At 35.8% G+C, this 23,391-nt stretch overlaps 1 protein-coding gene across 1 annotated transcript; it reads left to right on the forward strand.

Annotated features, from left to right (window-relative positions):
• Window positions 1-363: 363 nt before the first annotated feature.
• LOC106130214 (probable peptidoglycan muropeptide transporter SLC46) lies at window positions 364-11,826 on the forward strand. The gene is made up of 7 exons (XM_060945221.1): window positions 364-1,327; window positions 1,497-1,653; window positions 4,402-4,503; window positions 5,906-6,043; window positions 9,078-9,161; window positions 9,646-9,802; window positions 10,149-11,826. The coding sequence occupies exons 1-7, from the start codon at window positions 467-469 to the stop codon at window positions 10,243-10,245; spliced, it is 1,596 nt and encodes a 531-aa protein (XP_060801204.1). The 5' UTR covers window positions 364-466; the 3' UTR covers window positions 10,246-11,826.
• The last annotated feature ends 11,565 nt before the right edge of the window (window positions 11,827-23,391 follow it).

Raw genomic sequence — 23,391 nt, forward strand, 5'->3', positions numbered from 1 at the left:
TAATAATACAAAGACTAAAAGATTAAACCTTTGCGAGCACATGTGATATCATATAATAAATAACATATGAAGATAACAATAAAATGTATTTGAATATTACTATACGTACAAACATACATATAACTACATCTATATCCCTTACGGGGTAGATAGGGCCAACAGTCTTGAAAAGATTGATGGGCCACGTTCAGCTGTTTGGCTCAATGATAGGATTGAGATTCAAATAGTGACAAGTTGTTAGGTCATCGCTAAAAGAAGAGTCCAATCAAGAATATTACTATCTATGTACTAAATATTTTGTGTCAGTGCTATGCTTGCTAAGCCTCTGCAAATATTGGACAGATTGAGCATCGCACAGTAAAGTTTTATCTGGTAAATAAGTTTGATACAAACAGTTCGCTATTGTCACAGTAGACGCGTATCACTCGATAGTAGATCATACTTTTTTTAAATTATTTACTCTAAAATGAAACAAAATAACGACGAACCAGCAACAGTGAGTGATGAAAAACAAGATGAATCAAGACGTAGTGAAGAAAATGAAGAAACACCTCTTAAAACAAGCGAGGTTGAGGGCAATAAAGAAAAAAAGAAAGAGAAGCTAACGTTTTTACAGAAATTAAAAAAAATCAAAGCTAACGTTACCGTTGAACCTATAATGGCTTGTTACATAATGCCAAGTGTCTTAGCATCGTTGGCGACGCAAAACTTGAACTTGGAGAAAGCGTGTCGGGTGAATCTAAAATTTTCAGACGAAGTGTGCGATGCTCTCAATTTAAGGCAAACTGAAAACTATACGCAATACGAAACTGAGGTACAAACTTTGATAGCTGGTATACAATCTTGGAAGAATGTTATTCAAACTTCTATACCTGTACTGTTGATTTTGTTCGTCGGCGCCTGGAGCGACAAGACGGGAAGAAGAAAAGCGTGCATCATGTTACCAATAGTTGGAGAATTCTTAACGTCTGTCGGATTCATCATTAATACTTACTTTTTTTATGAGTTGCCTGTTGAAGTTGCTGCCTTAACAGAAGCCATATTTCCAGCTATTACTGGTGGTTGGTTTACTAATTTCGTTGGTGTATTTAGCTACATAGGTGATATAACAACGTTAGAAGAGAGAACATACAGAGTTGGAATTGTAAACTTGTTTATGTCTTTGGGATATCCTATAGGTAGTGCCTTAAGTGGTGTTTTATTAAACTGGATTGGATACTATGGAGTATTTTCTATATCAACTGTCCTGTATATGTTCAGTTTATTTTATGGCTATACATATTTGAAAGATCCAAAAAGAGTGATCCCAGAAGTGCCATCAGAAAAAGTGAGTATTCAACTGCATGGTTATTGTACAAATATTCGATTACCTTACTAAGATTTGAAGAGTCAACTGTTACATCAATCATCATTTTAAATTGGCTACAAATAAGCTTTTACTACAATTTATTGGTTTAAGATCTGAAAATAACATTAATGCCCTACATCCTTTCCAGAAACGCGGTGGATTAATTGGATTTCTAAAAGAATTTTTCGATATTTCACTCGTTGTTGATACTTTCCGAGTTGCGTTTCGTAAAGGAGAAGGGAATAGAAGACTGAGGGTCGCTATGCTTTTACTTACAGTTTGTGTCATCTTTGGTCCTACGCATGGTAAGTATTAAGGTATAAATAATTTTAATATTAGATATAAAACTGTTCAAACATGTATCGCGTCCTTATCCCTTAATGGGTAGACATAGCTAATAGTCCCAAAATTAAAGACAGCCACGTTTAGGTAGATTTTTGATTCGAAATTCTGATACAAGGAACGAGCCCTTTGCCTTAAAGGAGAGTTACAAGTTTATAAACCCTTCTCTGATTGACCATCTGTATACACTATACTTATACATTACATATATGTATTTATATAAGTCGTATATATATTATATTACAAATATTACATATATGACTTATATATATACTTTTGTAGTGTGATCCTCGGTAACAATAAAAACAAAGAACAGGACCACTCCTTCTCTATTCCATAGTTATCGTAAAAGGCGACTTAGGAGATGGCTTATAAACTTAGGATACTTCTTTTAGGCGATGGGCTAGCAACCTGTTACTATTTGAATTTCAATTTAAGTATCAAGCCAAAAAGCCGAACGTGGCCTATCAGTCTTTTCAAGACTGTTGGTTGGCTCTGTCTATCCCGCAAGGGATATAGACGTAACTGTATGATCAGCAAAAGTTAAATCATTCTGTGTAAATAATTGAGTAAATAGTTTAATGTTATAAAACACTACAACAGTTACTCATCTTAGAAACATCAAACGTCAAAATGCTTAAAGTTTCTTACGAGGAAAGTTTTCCAGCAGATAACTTCAATATCCTAAAGGCATCCAGATTTAGTTTGAAAGAATCCTCATTAGTTTGTTAATAAACAGTTGCATGGTTCATAATATCAAAGTGTTTATCTCATATTCCTACACTATTAAACGATATATGTATATAGATCCTTTCCTACTACTATTATAAAGGCGAAAGTTTGTATGGATGTTTGTTACTCTTTCACGCAAAAACTACTGAACCGATTACCATGAAATTTGGTATGTAGGTAGCTGAAGACCCAGAATAACACATAGGCTACTTTTTATCCCAAAGTTCCCGCGGGATTGATAGGGTTTCCATGCGGACGAAGTCGCGGGCGGCCTCTAGTTAAAGAATATATATGTACCCGCGTTTTAAATTTTATATGATTTTTCAATGAATGAAACGATTTTCATTTTCTCTATCTATCGTTTCTCCCATATTTTCATGCATAGCATATAAGGTAAGTTAATTTTGTCGTTCTAAGCTCGCCTAGCCTATAATTTTTTTGTGTGTTTTCAAAAATATACCTTTTATGACTTTTTTGTCCTTAGATACAGTTAACAAAATCACCGTACAGAGCTCGGTCGCCATGTGTTAAAAACAGAAACATATTCTTGACACTTTATAATAGTATCACTCCATAACTTTTCCATGAATTTAGTTAAAAGCGACTAAGGGAATGGCTAATAAACTTGGGATTCTTCTTGTAGGCTATGGACTTGCTAGCCCATAGTGCTCAAGTTGCTACTTATCACTATCTATATCAACTATCTTCAATTTCATCTTTAAGCGATACAACTGAAAGTGGTTTTTCGGTAAAATTGTTGGCTCTGACTACCCTGTAGGGGGGATATAGACGTGATTATATGTAAAAAAAAAGTCTTACACTAATAGGTTCATGAACTTTAAGGTTTTATTTTTCAAAAACCAAGTAATAGTGAAGTTACATTGTCTGCCAAATTATTCATACAAATATACACACACGTGCCTCATCGTGTCAATTTTGAGATTGACAGAGTCACAGTAGCTGGATGTCTTAATGATGGAATTCAGATTTAAGTCAGTGTACAGTTTCACAAACCCATCGTCTAAAAATATATAAAGGCAACTTTACTGCATACCTGCCTAAGTAATATTGTTTAAGTACTCTTTCACTTCCATTGCCTTTCAAGGCACTTATAATTTAAAGGTAAAATCGGTGATTCTTCAAAGGTCCCTTTTTGTCTTAGAAGCTCTAAAAAAAACGGTCGCTAACGAAATTATCAAGCAAAATAACTTAATAATTCCGAAGTGACATTGACAAAATTTTACCGCCACCTAATTTAAATAATTTTCCATTACAAAAATGAATTTCATTAAATCCTTAAGACCCTTAGGGACTCCACAGACGGAGACAAAGCTATTACAATAAAAATATCATTTTTTAGCGTAACAACTTTGTAGAAAAAGACGGTAATACCAATTTACTATAATTTGCCAGCAGATTGAAGACTCTTTCAAAACTAGGATGAGATTCGTCGGATAAGTAAATAAGATATCCAACTATTGACTGCTCAATGATTTGGAGCTATTTATTTTCTATAGATTTATGTATCCTGCAGTCCTTTATTCAAAAACTTTAATGTATTACCGTGTCCAACAATTACTCAACATGGCAATGCTGCCAGCTTTCTGAGAGATGCAGAGTCTGTTCGATTTTTTAAATTTTTCTTAATACTTATTTCTTTATTTTTAAGCGTAGTTTTAATTTAATATTATACTTACAATTAATAAATCATACATACATATGGTCACATCTATATCCCTTCTAGGGTAGACAGAGCCAACAGTCTTGAAAAGACTGATAGGCCACGTTCAGCTATTTGGTTTAGTGATAGAATTGAGATTCAAATAGTGACCGGTTCCCAAGTTTATAAGCCTATCACTTAGTCGCCTTCTACGACATCCATGGGAAAGAGATGAAGTGAATAAAGTGAAGAAAAAAAATGAAACACAAAAACTTAACAACAATACAAAAAAAAACAATATAATTTTCTGTATTTTCAGGCGAATACACGATATTTTACCTGTTCACTCGATACCGATTCAATTGGGACGAAGTGCAGTACAGTTTGTGGTCTACATACGCGATCACAACCAACTTAATAGGTAAGTAAAATTATTATAATCTCATCCAAAGATAAAATTTTGTAGCCATACAAGTGACAGTATTAAGTCACAGTCTCATTTAGTAATACATCATCTTTGTTATATCACTATCACCATCTATACTAATATTATAAAGCTGAAAATTTTGATTGTTTGTTTGTTTAAACGTGATTATCTCAGGAACTACTGGTTCAAATTGAAAAATTCTTTTTGTGTTAAATAGACCATTTATCGAGGAAGGCTTAAGGCTATATAACATCACGCTGCAACTATAAGGAGCCAAGAAATAATGGAAAATGTGACAAAAACCGGGGTAAATTATTCATCCTTGATGGCTTCAATGATGCCCAAAATGACTATTCCACGCGGATGAAGTCGCGTGCACAGCTAGTATAAAATATGGCCGTCCGCCTCTATATGTTTCTAAAGTTTCTTTAATACCATTCAATGGATTTTGATACAGTTTTCTCTATAACTTAGGCTTTTTATACATTTATTCGTAAGGCACTTCTCAATGCCGAGCCTAGTTCAATAGCACAAATTCAAATGAAAATAAAACATGAATTATGATTCTTTATTTATTTCAAGCATGTTGGAAGACCTTAGTAGGTTGGATTGTGTAGGTAAGTATCGAAATAAAAAAATTCCGAACGATTTGTGATAAAAAGAAATAATATTCTGTGTTATTATAAGATTGTTTTGATAGGAATCAATTAGAAAACTTGTTGAGGTTTCCTATAATTGATTTAAAAACCCACGCTCAAGTCTTTTCACTCATACTTATAAAGTAAACACTTCAATACATCCATAACAAATTATTGGACTAAATTTTAATTTCCTTGTATTTTTCTTCCTCCTGGCGTAAGTCCCGGTTAGATCCTCGCCTCTCTGGAGTGGAGTACGCCTATCACCACGATTCTGGTTTGGGAAAGTCAGTTTTTTACACGGAACAGCTCCCGCGATATACCCAAAATTCCGATATTTGTTCCCACGGAAATCAGAATAGAGCCATTTCATATATATTCATCATGAATGTGGTGGAAGGCGACTAAGGGATAGGCTTATAAACTTGGGATTCCTCTTTTGGGCGATGGGCTAGCAACCTGTCACTATTTGAATCGCAATCCCGTCATAAAGCTATACAGCTGAATGTGGCCTTTCAGGTTTATCAAAACTGTTGGCTCTGTCTACTCCGCAAGGAATATTGACGTGACTTTATGCATGTATGTAAGGAAATCAGTACAATCGTTACTTATTGAATTCTTAGACCATATAGGGAACCTATTTGTTCAATTCTCTAGACCCAGCTGTTTGGGGTTTGCACATTCATATGTCAGTAAATCAGTCCAATAATAATTCAATCTTTTATGTTAAATGAATAGATATTTTTCCTTTTTTACAGGCACAATGTTTTCCATCAGTCTCTTCAGTAATTACCTGAAGTTGGATGATACATTACTCGGCATCATATCCTGCACCAGCAAGATCGTGGCATCCTTCGCTTATGCATTCGCCAGAAACGACTTCGAAATATATTTGGGTAAGTATGTATGTATGTAATATCTTTATTGCATAGAAATTTACACAGTAACAAGAAAATAGTACATCGTTAAAAAAGAAACAAATCAGTTAAGATATTAATTATTTACGTAAGTTTCATTGACAAAGCGAGACAATAAACCTCGATCAAAAACACATGTTTTGTATGTATGATCTAATTTAATAATCTCCATCGCTTTCCCATGGATGTCGATTTGGGATTCTTCTTTTAGGCGGTGGGCTAGCAACCTGTCATTATTTGAATCTGAGTTCTATCATTAAGCCAAACAGCTGAGCGTAGCCTATCAGACTATTGGCTCTGACCAACCCCGCAAAGACATGATTATAAGTATGTATGGTCTAATTTTGATGAAATTTAAAAAAATATGTAGAATTTGTCATAAGGATTTTCAAGTTTGTACGGCAACACGTATAAATAACAGTGTAGGTACGCACGCGCCGTTGATTGTCACTATGTAATGCTGTTATGAACTAAATTAATAAATTTTTGGGAATATTAGCTGTCCCGGCAAACGTTGTTTTGCCAAATAAATAATTTTTAAGTAATTTCTTAATCACCTTAATCACTAAGGGATATGAAAAATAGACTTACTCAATATGCTCACAAAATTTCATGAGAATCGGTCAGTGACAGAGAATTTTATATATAAAATTGAATTCATTGAGAAAATTAAATCACGGAAAGAGTGAAAGAAAAGTCGAATGAAGAACCAAAGCATATTTGTAAATTGATAACAATAAAAAATATATAGTACCTACGAGTAATATAGTAAGATAATAATTACTACAATTACAAATATATATATCGCACAATACGCATAAATTTCACTATTCAAAATAAATAAATATTCACGCTGGAAAAACCAGGTCAATCATAAACTTTTAAGAATGTTATTTCACAAGATGGCCGCTATAAATCAAAATACAACAACAGCAATGGACGGGTTTGCCCAAACCGCACGTGACAATAACACTAACTTTTAAATTTTTACGATACAATTCTGTTTATGTAGACAGATAAGTACAGGAAACATTACTAGATCATTTACAAATCTAGACTAAACAAATTATAAGTCTTGTTAAAATATTCATATACGGAACAATGACATACTGATAATGGCACATGTGGAAAGTTATAAATTTGCACATAATTATTTAAAGGCCTTGGGAAATAATATAGTAAACTATTATTATATATATACTATATTAAGATAGTTTTACTATATTAAGATGGCAGCCATATTGGTTTTTACGAAAACCGCCGTTTTAAATTGGCTAAACTTAAAATCAGTTCCATGTTTATATAGTCTAATTGCGACATTTCTCTTCAGCATACATGGGACCTTTCAGTTTAGTAGGCACAGCCTACCCCGTAAGGGTTATCCCTTACATTTAATCACGTATTTATATACGTGATTAAATGTAGTTTGATAGTAATAATGTTGTCCTAATTAGTGGTATATTATCTACACCAAGAGGTAGTTGGGTTTGAAATATGTCTGGCGACTATTTGTGTGTTATCTGTGACATCGTTTATATAGCTTATATACATAAATGGAACACGTTATGATGAGAGAATAATTTAATTGTAAAACAAATGTCAACGTGAACTAAATAAATAAATAAAATAATATTTTTCATTAAACATTTTTATAGTCTTTGGGCTGAGTTTGAGACTTATTGTTGGATGTCAATGACTTGGCAATATCTTTTTCCTCCTGTCTTTAGTCACTGTTGCATCCTCACCTCTCTGGAGAGGAGCCCGGGGTATGCCTTTGACCATGCATTCTATATGGGGGGAATGACTTGGCAAAGTGTTTATTAGTAAACAACAGATAATAAAGTTACAAGTAGGGTACGTCTTCGTTTTGTTAACCTTTGGATAAGATATTTGATAAATTTCTATTAGTTTGTAACAATACCAAGCATAACCATTAAAAACTAAATTCTCGCCTACAAAAATTAAGAGACAGAATATTAACATTCAAATTCCATTTTGTAAGTCATCAATGAAAACAAAAGTATATTCAATGTGAGGTATATCACGTTTTTATCACTTACGGGGTAGACTTAGTCAATAGTCGCGAAAAGCCAAACGCCGAATTTAACATACCAACAACTATAATAAATTGTAACTGACCGATGACAGGTCATTTCCAAAATATCGATATGAGGGGTCTGTATTGTATGTTTTACTCTTATGGTGCAATAAAGAGTTTTATCTATCTATCTATCTATTCAGACCATAACAAAAGCCTAAGTGACTTTAAGAATATTTCTCCTTCCTCCTGACTTTTTTTTTTTTTTTTTTTCAATAAACTTTAGTCCCGGTTGCATCCCCACCTTGCTGTGCCGTGTGGTTCCCGGCACCATTACAAAAAAGAATAGGACCACTCCGTCTCTCACTCGTAAAAGGCGACTAAGGGATAGGCTTATAAACTTGGGATTCCTCTTTTCGGCGATGGGCTAGCAACCTGTCACTGTTTGGGTCTCAATTCTATCACTAAGCCAAACAGCTGAGCGTGGCCTATCAGTCTTTTCAAGCCTGGTGGCTCTGTCTGCCCCGCTAGGGATATAGACGTGATCATATGTATATGTATGCATCCCCACCACTCTGAGCGTTGGTGGTCGAACCGGTAAGGTGCCAGCTTAAAATGCGTGTGCGCAGAAATGCACAGGTCCGAATCCTACCTCGGCTATGTACCAATGACTATTTTCAAAAGTTATGTATATTAGTTTGAATACGAACCGATGCTCTTACGGTGAGGGAAAACATCTGCACATTCAGGCAACTTGGAATATCACTATCGTTTAAAGCAAAGTCGCTTTCCGCGTCTGTCCCTTTGTCTGTATGTATGCATGCCTAAATCTTTAAAACTACAAACACATTTTAATGCAGTTTTCTTTTTAATATTATAGATAGAGTGATTCAGGAGGAAGGTTTATATGAATAAATGCTACCCGTGTGAAACCGGTACAGGTCGCTAGTTACTCATAAAAATATTTATTTACAGCACCTCTCCTGGAAATTCTGAACGGGACCTCCTTCATTGCAATGAGATCTATCGCCACGAAATTAGTCAGCGGAAACGAGTTTGGTGAGACATTTTCTTTATTTAATTTTTATTTTTGTACCAAGTGCCGTGTAGTTCCCAACACCAATGTACAAAGAAGACCACTCCATCTCTTTTTCATAGATGTCATAAAAGTTGACTTAGGAATATGCTTATACACTTGGTATTTTTCTCTTAGGCCATGGGCTAGCAGCCTGTCACTATTTGAATCTCAATTCTATCACTAAGCCTTACAGCTGAACGTGGCCTATCCGTCTTTCAAGACTGCTGGCTCTGTCTACCCCACAAGGAATACAAATTTGATTATAATGAATGACTTATTATAATGACTATTATTTTCTTGTTACTGTGTAAATTTCTATGCAATAAAGATATTACAAACAAACAAACACACATACTTTTTTTTTAAATTTTTTTATAGTTTCTTTCGCAGGCGATGGTGACAGGTAACAGGGATTTACACCAAAAGACAGAAACAAATTAAGTTCAAAATCGAATTTTGTTCCAGGCAAAGTGAACTCCCTGTTCGGTCTGGCTGAAGCAGCTATGCCCCTCGTGTACGGCCCCCTCTACTCCAGGGTGTACATGGCGACCCTGAACGTTCTGCCCGGGGCTGTGTTCCTGTTAGGAGCCATCCTGGTCCTACCATCCATCTTCATATTCATGTAATTATTTCGCATTGAAAAATATTGAAAAATTACACGGGCATAATGGATAAATGGTGCCGCCGTGTGGTTCCCGGCACCAATACAAAAAAGAATAGGACCACTTCATCTTTTTCCCATGGATGTCTTAAAAGGCGACTAAGGGATTGGCTTATAAACTTGGGATTCTTCTTTTAGGCGATGGGCTAGCAACCTGTCACTATTTGAATCTCAATTCTATTTTAAAGCCAAATAGCTAAACGAGGCCATTCAGTCTTTTCAAGACTATTGGCTCTGTCTACCCCGCAAGGGATATAGACTTTAAGTTTCTAATGCTATTGCTAATTTGGTATTTTTAATTTTCCAGCTGGCTGTACTTTGAACATAAAAAAGATGAGAAGAGACAAGCCAAAGGATCAAACAAGTCATTGGATGCTGAGAAATGTCTGGATGTTAAGGGTTGAAATGTATATATTAAACTAAACAAAACAAAAACAAATAATGTATGTGCCTATGCTGAAGAATTCTGAGAAAGAAAAATATCGAATTTACTTTTAAACTTACTTAAAACTATAGGTAACTAAACGAGTTTAACGTCGGGTAGGAAAGTGAGCGTTAAAACCTGTGTTATTTTCAGTATTAAGAATAACGAATTAACTTTTTGGGTAATAGTTAATACAATTTTGTCATTTGTCTTATACCATTGTGTAAATTTCACCACAGCCTTGATTATAACTTACTTCAAATATAACTTTGCGAAGACAATAACGGTGACTATTGTATGTGTGACACATTTTAGTGGAGCAACACATATTTTGCTACTCCATTTCTTTCCTGTGGATGTCGTAAAAGGTGACTTAGGAAATGGCTATTCAACTTGCGATTCTTCTTGTAGGCGATGGATGGATTCGTAGATTTTTTTTACTGAATAGTGACAGGATAGGATACTGTCACTCACTATTCAGTGAAAAAAAATCTACGAATAACGAAATTCACTGATCTATCGCGTCATAAGGCCAAACTTATAGATCCACTTATACCCAATCAGATGTCCTAACGATTGTTACCAAAAGTACGATCATCTCTCGTTATATAAACTAATAATGCTGCTAACTTCCACAAACAGTATTCACTGTGTAGAAGCGTTTGATTGATCAAATACGTTATCTTAATCTAATATTGTAACTAAACATTCCCCTATGTGAGGAAATACTTGGTTAACGAGTTAAGCCCTCATGCTGAGTAGGAATATCTTCGCCAGTGTTGCTCAAAATATTAGAATATGGACCAAAAAAAATGGTTTGAATAATTATGTTGAAATAAGAAGACTCGAATTCGGGTACGTAATATTTGAAAATCACTGTAGTTTTTAGTGATAAAAACAGTTGTGTTTTGAATAAGCCTTGATATTTAATTCATTTGCGATGAGCATTTTAACTTATAAAAAATGATATTGTACCTTAAAAAATATACATAAATTATTGATGTGGCAAAAAATCAATAGTGACTCAGGTATAAAAAAGTGTTAATTAGTTTTATAAATTACACTTAAAATTACACGAGAAATTGTTTATTTCAAATATAAAAAAAATAAAACTATAAAAACATTAAAATAATTTAATTAACAATTAATAGTAATTACTATTTTTCATGGTTTAATTACCATAATTTTCTTACTTCCTCGATAACATTCAGAACCACTGAGTTTCACCATTATTTTGCATGTTATTAATTCCGCGCTTCATCATTATACGCTCTTTTAATTACATTTAATGAATAAGCGAAAATTACCTTTTGTATTATTCCAGAACCCTTTATGTGCGCCGCCTTGTATCTTAATGAGGTTTTGAAATTTTAAAGGCTGTTTTGAAAATAATTAACGATCAGAGTGAATAATGCGGGATTACGACAGTTTTGAGCCCACGCTCGACGTTTGAGCGGAATTTACAATATGAAAAGTAAACCCGCCATGCTGGTCTGGCAGAGAATAAGACATAGGTGTGTCCCAGGTTTTGTTCCGTGCAGTTTGTAAAAGCCTTTTAATAAAAGAGCTTGCACTTGCACTTGCATTTTGTGTTCTTACCTTCGAAAAAATAACCGTCGATCTTGCATGCAGAAAGTTGCGAATGTGTATGAGGCGGAAGAAGTATGCAGGTTTTGTAGCAAGTGGAAAAATGTCATCCCTTCACGAGATAAGTGCGATTTTATGTATGTATTTTAAAAACTGTTCAAGTTGAGGTCAATCAAGAACCACCTGCGCTCGTTAAGTAAGTTTTTCGCGCGATAAAAAAAGCGTCGCGCGTACAGGGGCTGATGTTCATATTAAAGACTAGAAAAAAGCTGTAGACCATATTGTCAAATTAAAAAATATTGTTCCTTACCAATGTTAGAATAGTACTTAATATTAGAGAAAGAAGTCTCTATTCTTGGTACAGCTAACGAGCAAAGCGCATCGCAACAGCCACTTGAACGCAGACGTTAATTTGGAGCTCGAGAGGCGCGCCCCTTGCCTCGCGAGGCAGCCCGCGTGTGAATAGCGCCTCATTAACATACCGCGTTTTACACGTGATTTTGTGACAACTTATAGGTAGTTCTATCTTGGGTTTACTGTAGAAAATATGATAAAACTGATGCCAAAATATAGGGAAATAAAAATCTATTCTTGGTAACAGCTAGCAAGTAAGGTTAAAAGCAGTTTATTAACACGCGGTTTTTGCCTGTATTTTTATCCGTTTAGAATCATATCTACGAGTAAACTAATGTTATGAAGCTGAAGAGTTAATTTTTCGAACGCGCTAATCTCAGGAACTACCGGTTCAAATTGAAAAATTCTTTTTGTGTTGAATAGACCATTTGTCGAGGAAGGCTTTAGGCTATATAATATCACGCTGCAACTATCAGGAGCAAAGAAATAATGGAAAATGTGAAAAAAACAGGGAAAATTATTCATCCTGGAGAGCTATAATGATGCCCAAAATAACTATTCCACGCTGGCGAAGTGTCGCGGGCACAGCTAGTGAATAATACATTATTAGTCAAAAAAGTGGTCATGTTCATGGTGCAGCTAACTAGCAAAGCGCATCGCAACAGCAACTTAAAACCAGACGTTAATTTGAGCTCCCCTTGCCTCGCGAGGCAGCACGCGTGTGATTAGCGCCTCATTGACATGCCGCGCTTTACACGCGCTTTTGTGACAAGTCATACCTACGTAAGTTCGTCTCGATTATACTAAAGAAAATACTGTGAATAATACTCATGCCGATATATACATACATACATACATAAAATCACCTTTCCCGGAGGGGTAGGCAGAGACTACCTCTTTCCACTTGCCACGATCTCTGCATACTTCCTTCGCTTCATCCACATTCATAACTCTCTTAAGGACAAGAAATCCCTCTGCTTGCTACCAAACAGCTAATGAATATTTTTTTAAGTGAAAGTTATTATATTTACTGAATCTTAATTCCATAAATAATCCCTCCAAATAAACGTGGTCATCGAGTCTAATGCATATTAGCTCCAATTAACCCGTAAGGAAATATTTTTGACATCACATACATACATACATATGGTCACGTCTATATCCCTTGCGGGGTAAACAGAGCCAATAGTCTTGAAAAGACTGAATGGCCACGTTCAGCTTTTTGGCTTAATGATATAATTGAGATTCAAATAGTGACAGGTTGCCCATAAGTTTGTAAGCCTATTTCTTAGTCGCCTTTTACGACATCCATGGGAAAGAGATGGAGTGGTCCTTTTCTTTTTTGTATTGGTGCCATACGGCATGACTTTACACTTACATAATAATGTTATTGATAAAATATAATAAAGACTACATTAATTGACCCTCGTCGGAGAAGCACTTATTAGTTGAACAAGCACTGAATTTCCGCAATGACTATAAACTTGAGAAGTATTAATTTGCACGTAGATACTTTATCACCAATAAAACAAAATATCTGAAACACAGAAGTGATAACTCTCTTATTCATATATCATCAATCATATATCTTAAAATTAGCAAGCTCAAAATGTTTAATCCGTGTGGTATCTGGCATTTTACAATGAAACCACTCCATATTATTCTCATGGGTGTTGTAAAGGCGACTAAGGAATAGGCTTATAAACTTCGGATTCCTCTGGTAGGCGATGTGCTAGCAACCTATCACTATTTGAATCTCGATTCTATCATTTAGCCAAACAGCTGAAAATGGCCTATCAGTATTTTCCGTCTACATTGCAAGGGATATAGACATATAGGGATAGATATATTCTATATTAAATTTTATATATTTTGAATACCCATTTATCTCTTCCACCTGGCTTTAGTCCCGGTTGCATCATAATCACCCTGGAGGGGAGCCCGAGGTAAGCCTTTGACCATGGATCCTGGATTGGGTGAGTCAGGTTTTTACACGAAGCGACTCCCATCTGACCTCCGCAACCTTTGCAGGTAAACCTAACTGGTATTGGATCGGTCGTGGTCGCACATCCAGTTGCCTGAATGAGCAGGTTTCCTCACGATGTTTTCCCTCACCATAAGAGCATCGATTAGTATGACAACTGATGTACATTACTTCGTAAATAGCCATTGGTACACGGCCGAGGTGAGATTCGAACAGGCTCTGTCTGCCCCGCGGTGGACATAGACGTGACCATATGTTATGTTTTTTTTTATGTCTTTAATTAAGTAAGTGAATAATAATAACTGCAATAATCAATTTATTTGACGTCAACCAATGTTGTGAAACCAAACGTTTTGACAATTATTAAGCGATATGAAGTATCCTATAATAATGAATGAAATTTTGAATTTGAATTTGTCTCTCTGCGCATCACGCATTTTAACCGGGCACTTTACCGATTCGACCATCGACGGCACCTATTCATCTGTTTTCTCGTAATTTTGTGTCTATAATAGCGCAGGAAACTAATACGCACGTGTCGTTGTTCCAGTTTCATAGTTTGAGTTATGATGTATTCAGTTTCACAGAGACTTTGGCGCAGGAGATTTTGTATATACATACGAGTAAGTTGCAAGATAGAGCATGTTGTACTCGTACTTGAGAATAGAACACCAATAGGTAGTTTCACAAAATATTATTCTATAAAAAGATACTTTAGCTAATAACATACTGCTTATAATAACGTTAAAAAATGTGGATGTCGTAAAAGGCGACTAAAGGATTATAAACTTGAGATTCTTCTTTTAGGCGATGGGCTAGCAACCTGTCACTTGAATCTCAATTCTATCGTTAAGGCAAACAGCTGAACGTGACCTATTAGTCGTTTCAAGATGTCAAATAATTATTTCTTCCGTCCGTTCTTGATATTTAGTCACTCTCCCTCAGTTGTTGTAATTATAATTATACATAAAAGGACAGGAAATCGGTTAAGAGTACAAACCAGTAAAATCCTTTGCTCACGATGTTTCCCTTCACCGTACGAGTTAGCCAGTTCAGTTAGCAATCAAACTTATAGATAAATCAGTTAGAGTCATTTTCCTTTAACAACAGTCAACATAAAAATATATTTATTACACTTTTTCAATGTCTTTTTTATGCGGCGAAATGAAATCTACTATTGAATTAAAGTTGGAGCAGCAACTAGCATATTTGTGACGCCTCTGCTTTGAACACAATGCACCGACGCGGTCCAGATAGGAACTTTCTCTGTAATTATGCGTGTTGGTACTCTGTTTAAAATGTGGATGGCTTTATCCAGCCGAACGATAGCAAAACTTAACCTAATTTCTATGATACTATTGATGCGATCCCAAGTGAATATAAAGGGCTGAGTAGCATGAAATCCATTACGCAAAATGTCCCTTAGACATAAAATGTCTATTTCGCAGAATGTCTTTTGTTGTTCTATCCCAGATGCATCTGCAGCAGTTGTATTCTTTGCTAAGGAGCTTTAAGGTTTTGCTTTCCCACATTATCTCTCTTACAACATCCTCTCATTAAGCCTGGCTGAATCTCCCTGGGGAGAATCCTAGGTATACTTAGGACATACATAGTACACATCTAGAAGTAAGATGACAATTTTTTTAAATTTATGCATCATCGTTCACGTTTCTTTTTGATTTTCGAAGAGTCGGTATTAGCTCGACACTAGATTTAATCTTTCCTATGTATTATTTTTATTTTTTACTATTTAATCTTTCCTTCTAACTTTTTTAGTAACCAAGACTGAAAAAATCAATTGTTAATTGACTTTTATTTTACTCTCATTTGATCTATAACTTTAACTTCAACAGATATATATCGTATTTCAAATTATCGTTTTCATAACGTCAAATTCCATCCTCGATTCCCAAAATAACCCGTCCCATGTACATCCAACCAGTACGGGAAAGTTGTCGGTATTAATTCCACAGTCTGCAAAACCGCCGAATTTATAATTGTACGTTATGCCAGCATTATTTAGATTTAAGCAAATCACGGCGAGCAAAACATCGCTTTTCACTCGCACTCGCTCGTTTGTCTAAGTTTTTGGCCGACTCTGAGTTAGGAATAGAAACTGGAATAATAAGGGTGCTGGTACACACATAGAAGATATTGTGAAACTATCTCTTGCATCGCTCTTGATAATACCTAGTCAAAAGCACTTTCAAATAGACCAGTGGTTCTATTTTGTTTGTGTGGTTATATGTTGTGGTTTTATTTTGAGTGCCATATCTTTCCCATAAGTGTCGTAAAATGCGATTAAGAAATAAGCTTATACATTTGGGGTTTCTCTTGTAGACAGGCTATCAACCTGTCACTATTTGGATCTCAATTCTATACAACTAAACGTTGCCTTTCAGTCTTTTCGAGACTGTTGGCTCTGCTGTCCCGCAAGGGATGTAGCCGTGACTATGTGTATGCGTGTGTAGCTCTACTTGAAGTTAGCAGCACTGCCATGTTTCGTGTGTGATCTGGGTGCCCTAGAAGCGCATTAGCATTGTGGACTTATTTATATTTATTATTATTAACATTTTTTTTATTTAATAAAAAATTGTATTGTAATACTTGTACCTATGTAATTTTTTTTTTAATACTTACCTCTGTTAGTGCGGATACAGCGCTACTGATGGTGTGTAGATACCTTTGCAGCACCCCTAGCTGCATTGCAAGAGAAGAAAGCTTATTTTTAAAGTTACATAGTCTACATTCTTCATTGTATGCTCTGTTCAGGTGTCTTAGAGAAACCAGTTACCGCATTTTATCCAAAATGTTCTTCCAAAAAAAAATTCGCCTGAAATCGTTTCCAGTGTACAACAAGCCTTATAACTCGCCAAGCAATAATTCTGTGGGAGATAATTAACGCGCGCCTTATCGCGCTGATTAGCGAAGTCGCAGCTACGAGGCTTGTTATACAAAAGTTGATGTCTGAAAACGTTATAATTAACTCTTGTAACGCGAGAATTGTAACTAATCTGTCATTTAGAAAGTAAATTTACTTTAAATAAGTTCACTGCATCGTCTGATGATCTAACTTTAAACTGTCACATTGTATATAACATACATACATATAGTCACGTCTATATCCCTTGCGAGGTAGACAGGGCCAACAGTCCTGAAAAAACTGACAAGCCACGTTCATCGTTTGGCTTTATGATAGAATTGAGATTCAATTAGTGACAGGTTGCTAGCCCATCGCCTAAAATAAGAATGCCAAGTATAAAAGCCTATCCCTTAGTGGCTCTTACGACATCCACGGGAAATGAGATGGAGTGGTCTTATCCTTTTTTATATTGGTGCCGGGAACCACACGGTACTGCCATTGGCATTATATATTAATCGAGTTTAAATAGTGTAGTAGTTTTAGCTATATAGAGGTTTAGAATCGCCTATGTGCGGAAATTAGGTAATTACGAAGCGACTCTGGTTTTACCTTCATGACACTATTAAAAGAGAATTCATCCTAGCTCGCATCCTGGAATCATGATCATTGCATTAGCTTATACCCATTTGCTTATACCCTCCATCAACTCATTCTTACAACTTCTACAGAATAAAAATAAACTTCTCTATTGCTTATGTCCGTTTGTTTGGCGAACGAAGTGTATAGAGATGGCTTGGTCATATTCAAAACTGCGAGAACCACAAGACACCTACATTAGCGTGTACCATATATTTATTTATATATTTATGTACATTAAGCAAAAAAAAATAAGAATCAAACTTAAACTAAAGAAAAATTTTGGTACCTACACTATTTGTTTCCATTCAATTTCTACCATTATAAAAATTTAATCCTCAAACACTAAATGCCTAAAACAAACACGCTGTAATTCCCCTTTAGATCCTAAAACTCAATCTTCATTACAAGACCGCGTAGACACAAAGTGTACAACATAAATCTGTCCGAAAGCCAAAGCAGACCATGTTGAAACGCGGTCGGTCGCTTCTGCACTAATAAGTACAGTCGGCAAAAACGTTGTTGTTTTAGCGAACGAAGCGAGTGAGGTCTACCAATCGATTTGGGGCAAAAACATATTTTTTGTATGTTTGTTTGTAACGTATTAACTTTCGAAAAGTTGGTCTGATTTTGATGAAATTAAAAATTTCGAATCAAGTTGAAATGGGGTTGGTTGCTTGCGCACTAATAAGTACAGTCGGCAAAAATACTAAAATGCAATTCATTTTAGTAACGCAAAGTCTTGACGTCTATTCTACAAAGTTAAGTACGCTCGCGAGGCAATTTGATTTAAAAAACGACAAATCCCCTTCTACTTACACCGCGACCTGTTTGGCCATTCACAAACTTAATGTCATTATAAGAGTTAAGTAACTAAACTCAGATATTGCAAACATTTTTATGCTACTGCTTACGCAACTACTTTGTTGTACTCTTTCATTATTTTCAAAATAATCAAAGCTCCCGGCATTAATAAAGCACGATATCTCTGTAAACTTCATGTAATTTAATGGTCTGACATTAAAAAAATTTTAATGTTAATATTAAAAAGACCTGTGTTGCTGACGGTACATACAGGACAGGTAGGAAAGTGACGGTGTTCACTTAAAATCAGATTTGCAGGGAAACAAACCCGCGCCGTGTCGTGTGCGCATACCGCATTGAATTAAACTCGGTGTGCATTATATTGTACCTGCAATACTGCCTGTAAAGGAGACATGTGTTTTAATCGAAAAACGCTTGTTGGTAAATGTTAGTGAGAATATATAATTGTTTTTTTGTTATATATTTTGTTATTATACATATATATAATACAAAAAAAGAATAGAACCACTACATTTCTTTACCGTAGACGTCGTAAAAGGCGACTAAGGGATAGGCTTACAAACTTGGGGTTCTTTTTTAGGCGATGGGCTAGCAATCTGTCACAATTTGAATCTTAATTCTATCAGTAAGCCAAATAGCTGAACGTGGCCGATCAGTCTTTTCAAGACTGTTGGCTCTTTCTACCCCGCAAGGGATATAGACGTGATTATATGTATGTATGTATTATTATAATAGACCTGGGATCAATTGACCATAGATTGTGTCTTTCAACGTAAGATTCGAGAAGAAGAAGACTCTTTTTTCCAAGACAAGAAATTTAACTCTACTTTGCAAACGATACATAGTTAACTAGACTAGATAGAAAACTTTTCTTTACTCACTATTGTATATTGAATTAATTTATTTTGACTAAATGAAATTTTTATGCTAGTGAATTAATTTGATTTATAATGGAGTACATTACTTGATTGATTTTAATGTGAATATGGATGATTTTGTATTTTGTATTTTCTCTTGTATTATGGGCCTATCAGTAGCCTGAAATAAATGGATTTTATTTTTATTTTTATTATTGTGACAAAAGCAAGTAAATAATATAGTAGCCGTAAGCCAAAACATTATGCAATATGAAAACATGACATTTTCTCCTCTATGCTAAATGCTGCAGTGCAGTTTGTTACCGCTTCTACTGCACTGACGCTATGGAAGCGGCAGTTAACTTGGTTTTAAGTTACTTATTTGACGTCAACCAATGTTTTGAAACCAAAAGATATGACAATTATTAAGTGATATGAAGTATCCCATAATAATTAATTACATTTTTTTTTTAATTTTTATGTTTGTGGCTTCCAACAACAATATATTTTTATGTACAAAACAGTGTGACACAGTGAGTCTGCGCACTCAATTTTTGATAGAAATATTGCTATCACGGGCTTATAAAGGCTTCCACTCGGCGCAGTAACCCAGTAATTGCGAACAGAATGCATTTACTGTAGAATTTCAGGCATCGGATGCACTCGCCTGTACTCCTACCCTCATTATGCGCCTACGCGGATTTACCGTTAATTTTCAAAGTGAATGTTTCAGGAATATTCGATTCTCATCGTTCAGACTTCAAAGGTGGGTTTATTGCACATTATTGCACAAGTATGAGATTTTTTTGAAACTAAACTTGGGATTCCTCTTTTAGGCGATGGGCTAGCAACCTGTCACTATTTGAATCTCAATTCTATCACTAAGCCAAACAGCTGAGCGTGGCCTATCAAGACTGGTGGCTCTATCTACCCCGCTAGGGATATAAACGTGATCATATGTATGTATGTATGTTTTTTAAACGTGCTATGAAATTATTGAGCTATTTTACGGTTCGCTGTTTATTTAATGGTAATGAATAAGTATTTTGTATGCTTTATATTTTTTATTTGTATCCTTTAAATGTTTTTTACTTGTTTGTAACTTATTTGGGCTAGTTGTTCCATAATAAAAGTGTGAATGATCAAGTTAACATTGACACAAGTTCCATTATTTCGAGATCTTTTATAACTTGAACTAGTGATAAAAAAATATCACTAATAGTTTTATCATGGAGCTGTGCCATGGCACTAGTGGCATTCAGTCCTGGCATAGTTATCTATACTAATATTATAAAGCTGAAGAGTTTGTTTGTTAGTTTGAACGCGGTAATCTCAGGAACTACTGGTTCGAATAGAAAAAATATTTTTGCGTTGAATAGACCATTTATAGAGGAAGGCTTTAGTTTAGGCTATAAAACATCACGCTGCAACTATAAGGAGCAAAGATATAATGGAATATGTAAAAAACGGGGAAAATTATTAATGCTTGAGGGCTTTAATGATGCCCAAAAAAACTATTTCACGCGGACGAAGTCGCGGGCACAGCTAGTTTATTAATACACATACATACATACATAAAATCACGCCTCTTTCCCGGAGGGGTAGGCAGAGACTACCTCTTTCCACTTGCCACGATCTCTGCATACTTCTTTCGCTTCGTCCACATTCATAACTCTCTTCATACAAGCTCGGCGGTTTCGGGTACTTTTGACCTGACCCTTTACCAGGACGTCCTTAATTTGATCAAGATACGTTCGTCTAGGTCTTCCCACTCCGACCTTTCCCTCCACACTCTCCTTGTATATCTGCTTAGTCAACCTGCTTTCATTCATCCTCTCCACATGACCGAACCATCTTAACATACCCTTTTCTATTCCTGTAACTACATCTTCTTTCACATCACAACATTCCCTTATCACGCTGTTCCTTATCCTGTCACTCAATTTCACACCCATCATACTCCTTAACGCTCTCATTTCCACTGCATTTATTCTGCTTTCATGCTTCTTTTGCCATACCCAACTTTCACTCCCATACATTAATGTCGGGACCAACACGCCCCTGTGCACAGCCAGTCGAGCTCATAAAGGCATGCAAAGCTCCATTCACCATGTTCCCCGCGTTCACTCTCCTTTCAATATCACTATCATACTTGCCATCTGATGTAAACTTTGATCCTAGATATACAAACTCTTTCACTTGCTCCACTTTTTCTCCTCCAATCAAAATATTACATGCTGTCATTTCTTTCTCCATTTCAAAAACCAGTGTTTTAGTTTTACTTACGTTCACTTTCATTCCTTTCTCTTTTAAAGCTTCATGCATACAGTTTACCATCTCCTGTAACTCCTCCGCTGATGACGCCAGTATAACCTGATCGTCGGCATAGAGCAGACATTTGACGAGTAACTCATTCATCCTTAATCCACTTTTAGACTCTTTCAAATCTGTCAAACAGCTATCCATAAATAGGTTGAACAGCCACGGTGACGCAACACATCCTTGCCTAACGCCTTTCTCAATCTTAAACCACTCAGTGTGCGCTCCGTTTATCCTGACACAAGCACTCGAATCCTCATATAAGGATTTCAGTGCTCGTATTAAGAGACTGCTCACCCCATGCATAGAAAGTGCTGACCACAATTCATTCCTCTCAACTCTGTCATAGGCCTTTTCCAGATCTACGAATGTGCAATAGACTTTTTGACTCTTGGCCAAAAACTTTTCGGCTATGCACCGCAAGGAAAAGACCTGATCAGTACATCCCATTCCCTTTCGAAATCCCGCTTGAGCATCCCATATTTTGTCATCAGTTTCATTCCTGACTCTATTAATCAATACCTTAGCATACAATTTGCCGACGACGCTAAGCAGGCTTATACCACGATAATTTTTGCAGTCCAGCTGTGACCCTTTTCCTTTGTAAAGTGGCACGATAACAGCCTTACACCAATCTTTTGGTACTCGGCCGCTTCTCCAACACAAATTGAAAAGGCAGTACAACTGACTAGCTACTACGCCTTTTCCTGCTTTAAGCATCTCGACCGACACTCTATCACACCCAGCAGCCTTTCCCGCTTTCATACTCTTAAGTGCTTCCACAATTTCGAACATTTCAATTTCGCCTTCCATCTCATTCTCTTTTTCTTCGCTATAGCAGAAATCTTTCTTATTTCCTTCCTTTTTTTCAAATAAACTTTCAAAATAGTCCTTCCATATCTTTAGTACACATTCTTCTCCTTTCACAACGCTACCATCCTGGCATCTGATCCTAGTCAGCTCTCTGGTTATAGTATTTCCTCGGGCTGACCTTACGGATTTCCAGAATACTTTCAGATTTGACTGAAAGTCTTCCGATAGCCTTTTATCAAAATCCTCTTTATACTCTTCTTTCTTTCTAATCACAGCTTTCTTAACCAAATCTTTCATTTTCTTATATTCCTTACGTGCTTCATTCACATCTTCATCTATAACCTCTTGCATTCTTAAGTTAGCTTTTGCTGCTAACAAATCCAGCCATGCTTTCTTCTTTAATCGCACAAGTTCTTGCACATCTTTACTCATCCACGCATTTTTGTGATTTTTTCCTTTCCTTCTTCTACTTACACCACACACTTCAACAGCTACTTTCACAATTCTTTCTTTAAATTCCTTCCATCCATCTTCAATATCGCTCATTTCATCTAAATCTTCAAATTCATCCTTCAGTCTATTAATATACTTCTTACCTACATCCATATCTTGCAAATTTTCTACTTTTACTCTTTCCAAAGCGCTGGTTTGCTCCCTTACCCTGTGCCGCCAGCGATTGAAGATACCCCTTATCCGGGATATCACCAGTAAATGGTCCGAGTCAATGCCAGCACCGCGATATGCACGGGTATCCAGCACTTTGTTCTTCAATCTTTCATCTACAATCACAAAGTCTATCATACTTTTTAAAATACCTTCCACTCTTGTGTAGGTGTGGATCTCTTTATGTTGAAACATTGAGTTCGACACAAAAAGATCCCACTCTAG

Source organism: Amyelois transitella, chromosome 7 (assembly GCF_032362555.1).
Source record: "Amyelois transitella isolate CPQ chromosome 7, ilAmyTran1.1, whole genome shotgun sequence".
Taxonomy (NCBI): Eukaryota; Metazoa; Arthropoda; class Insecta; order Lepidoptera; family Pyralidae; genus Amyelois; species Amyelois transitella.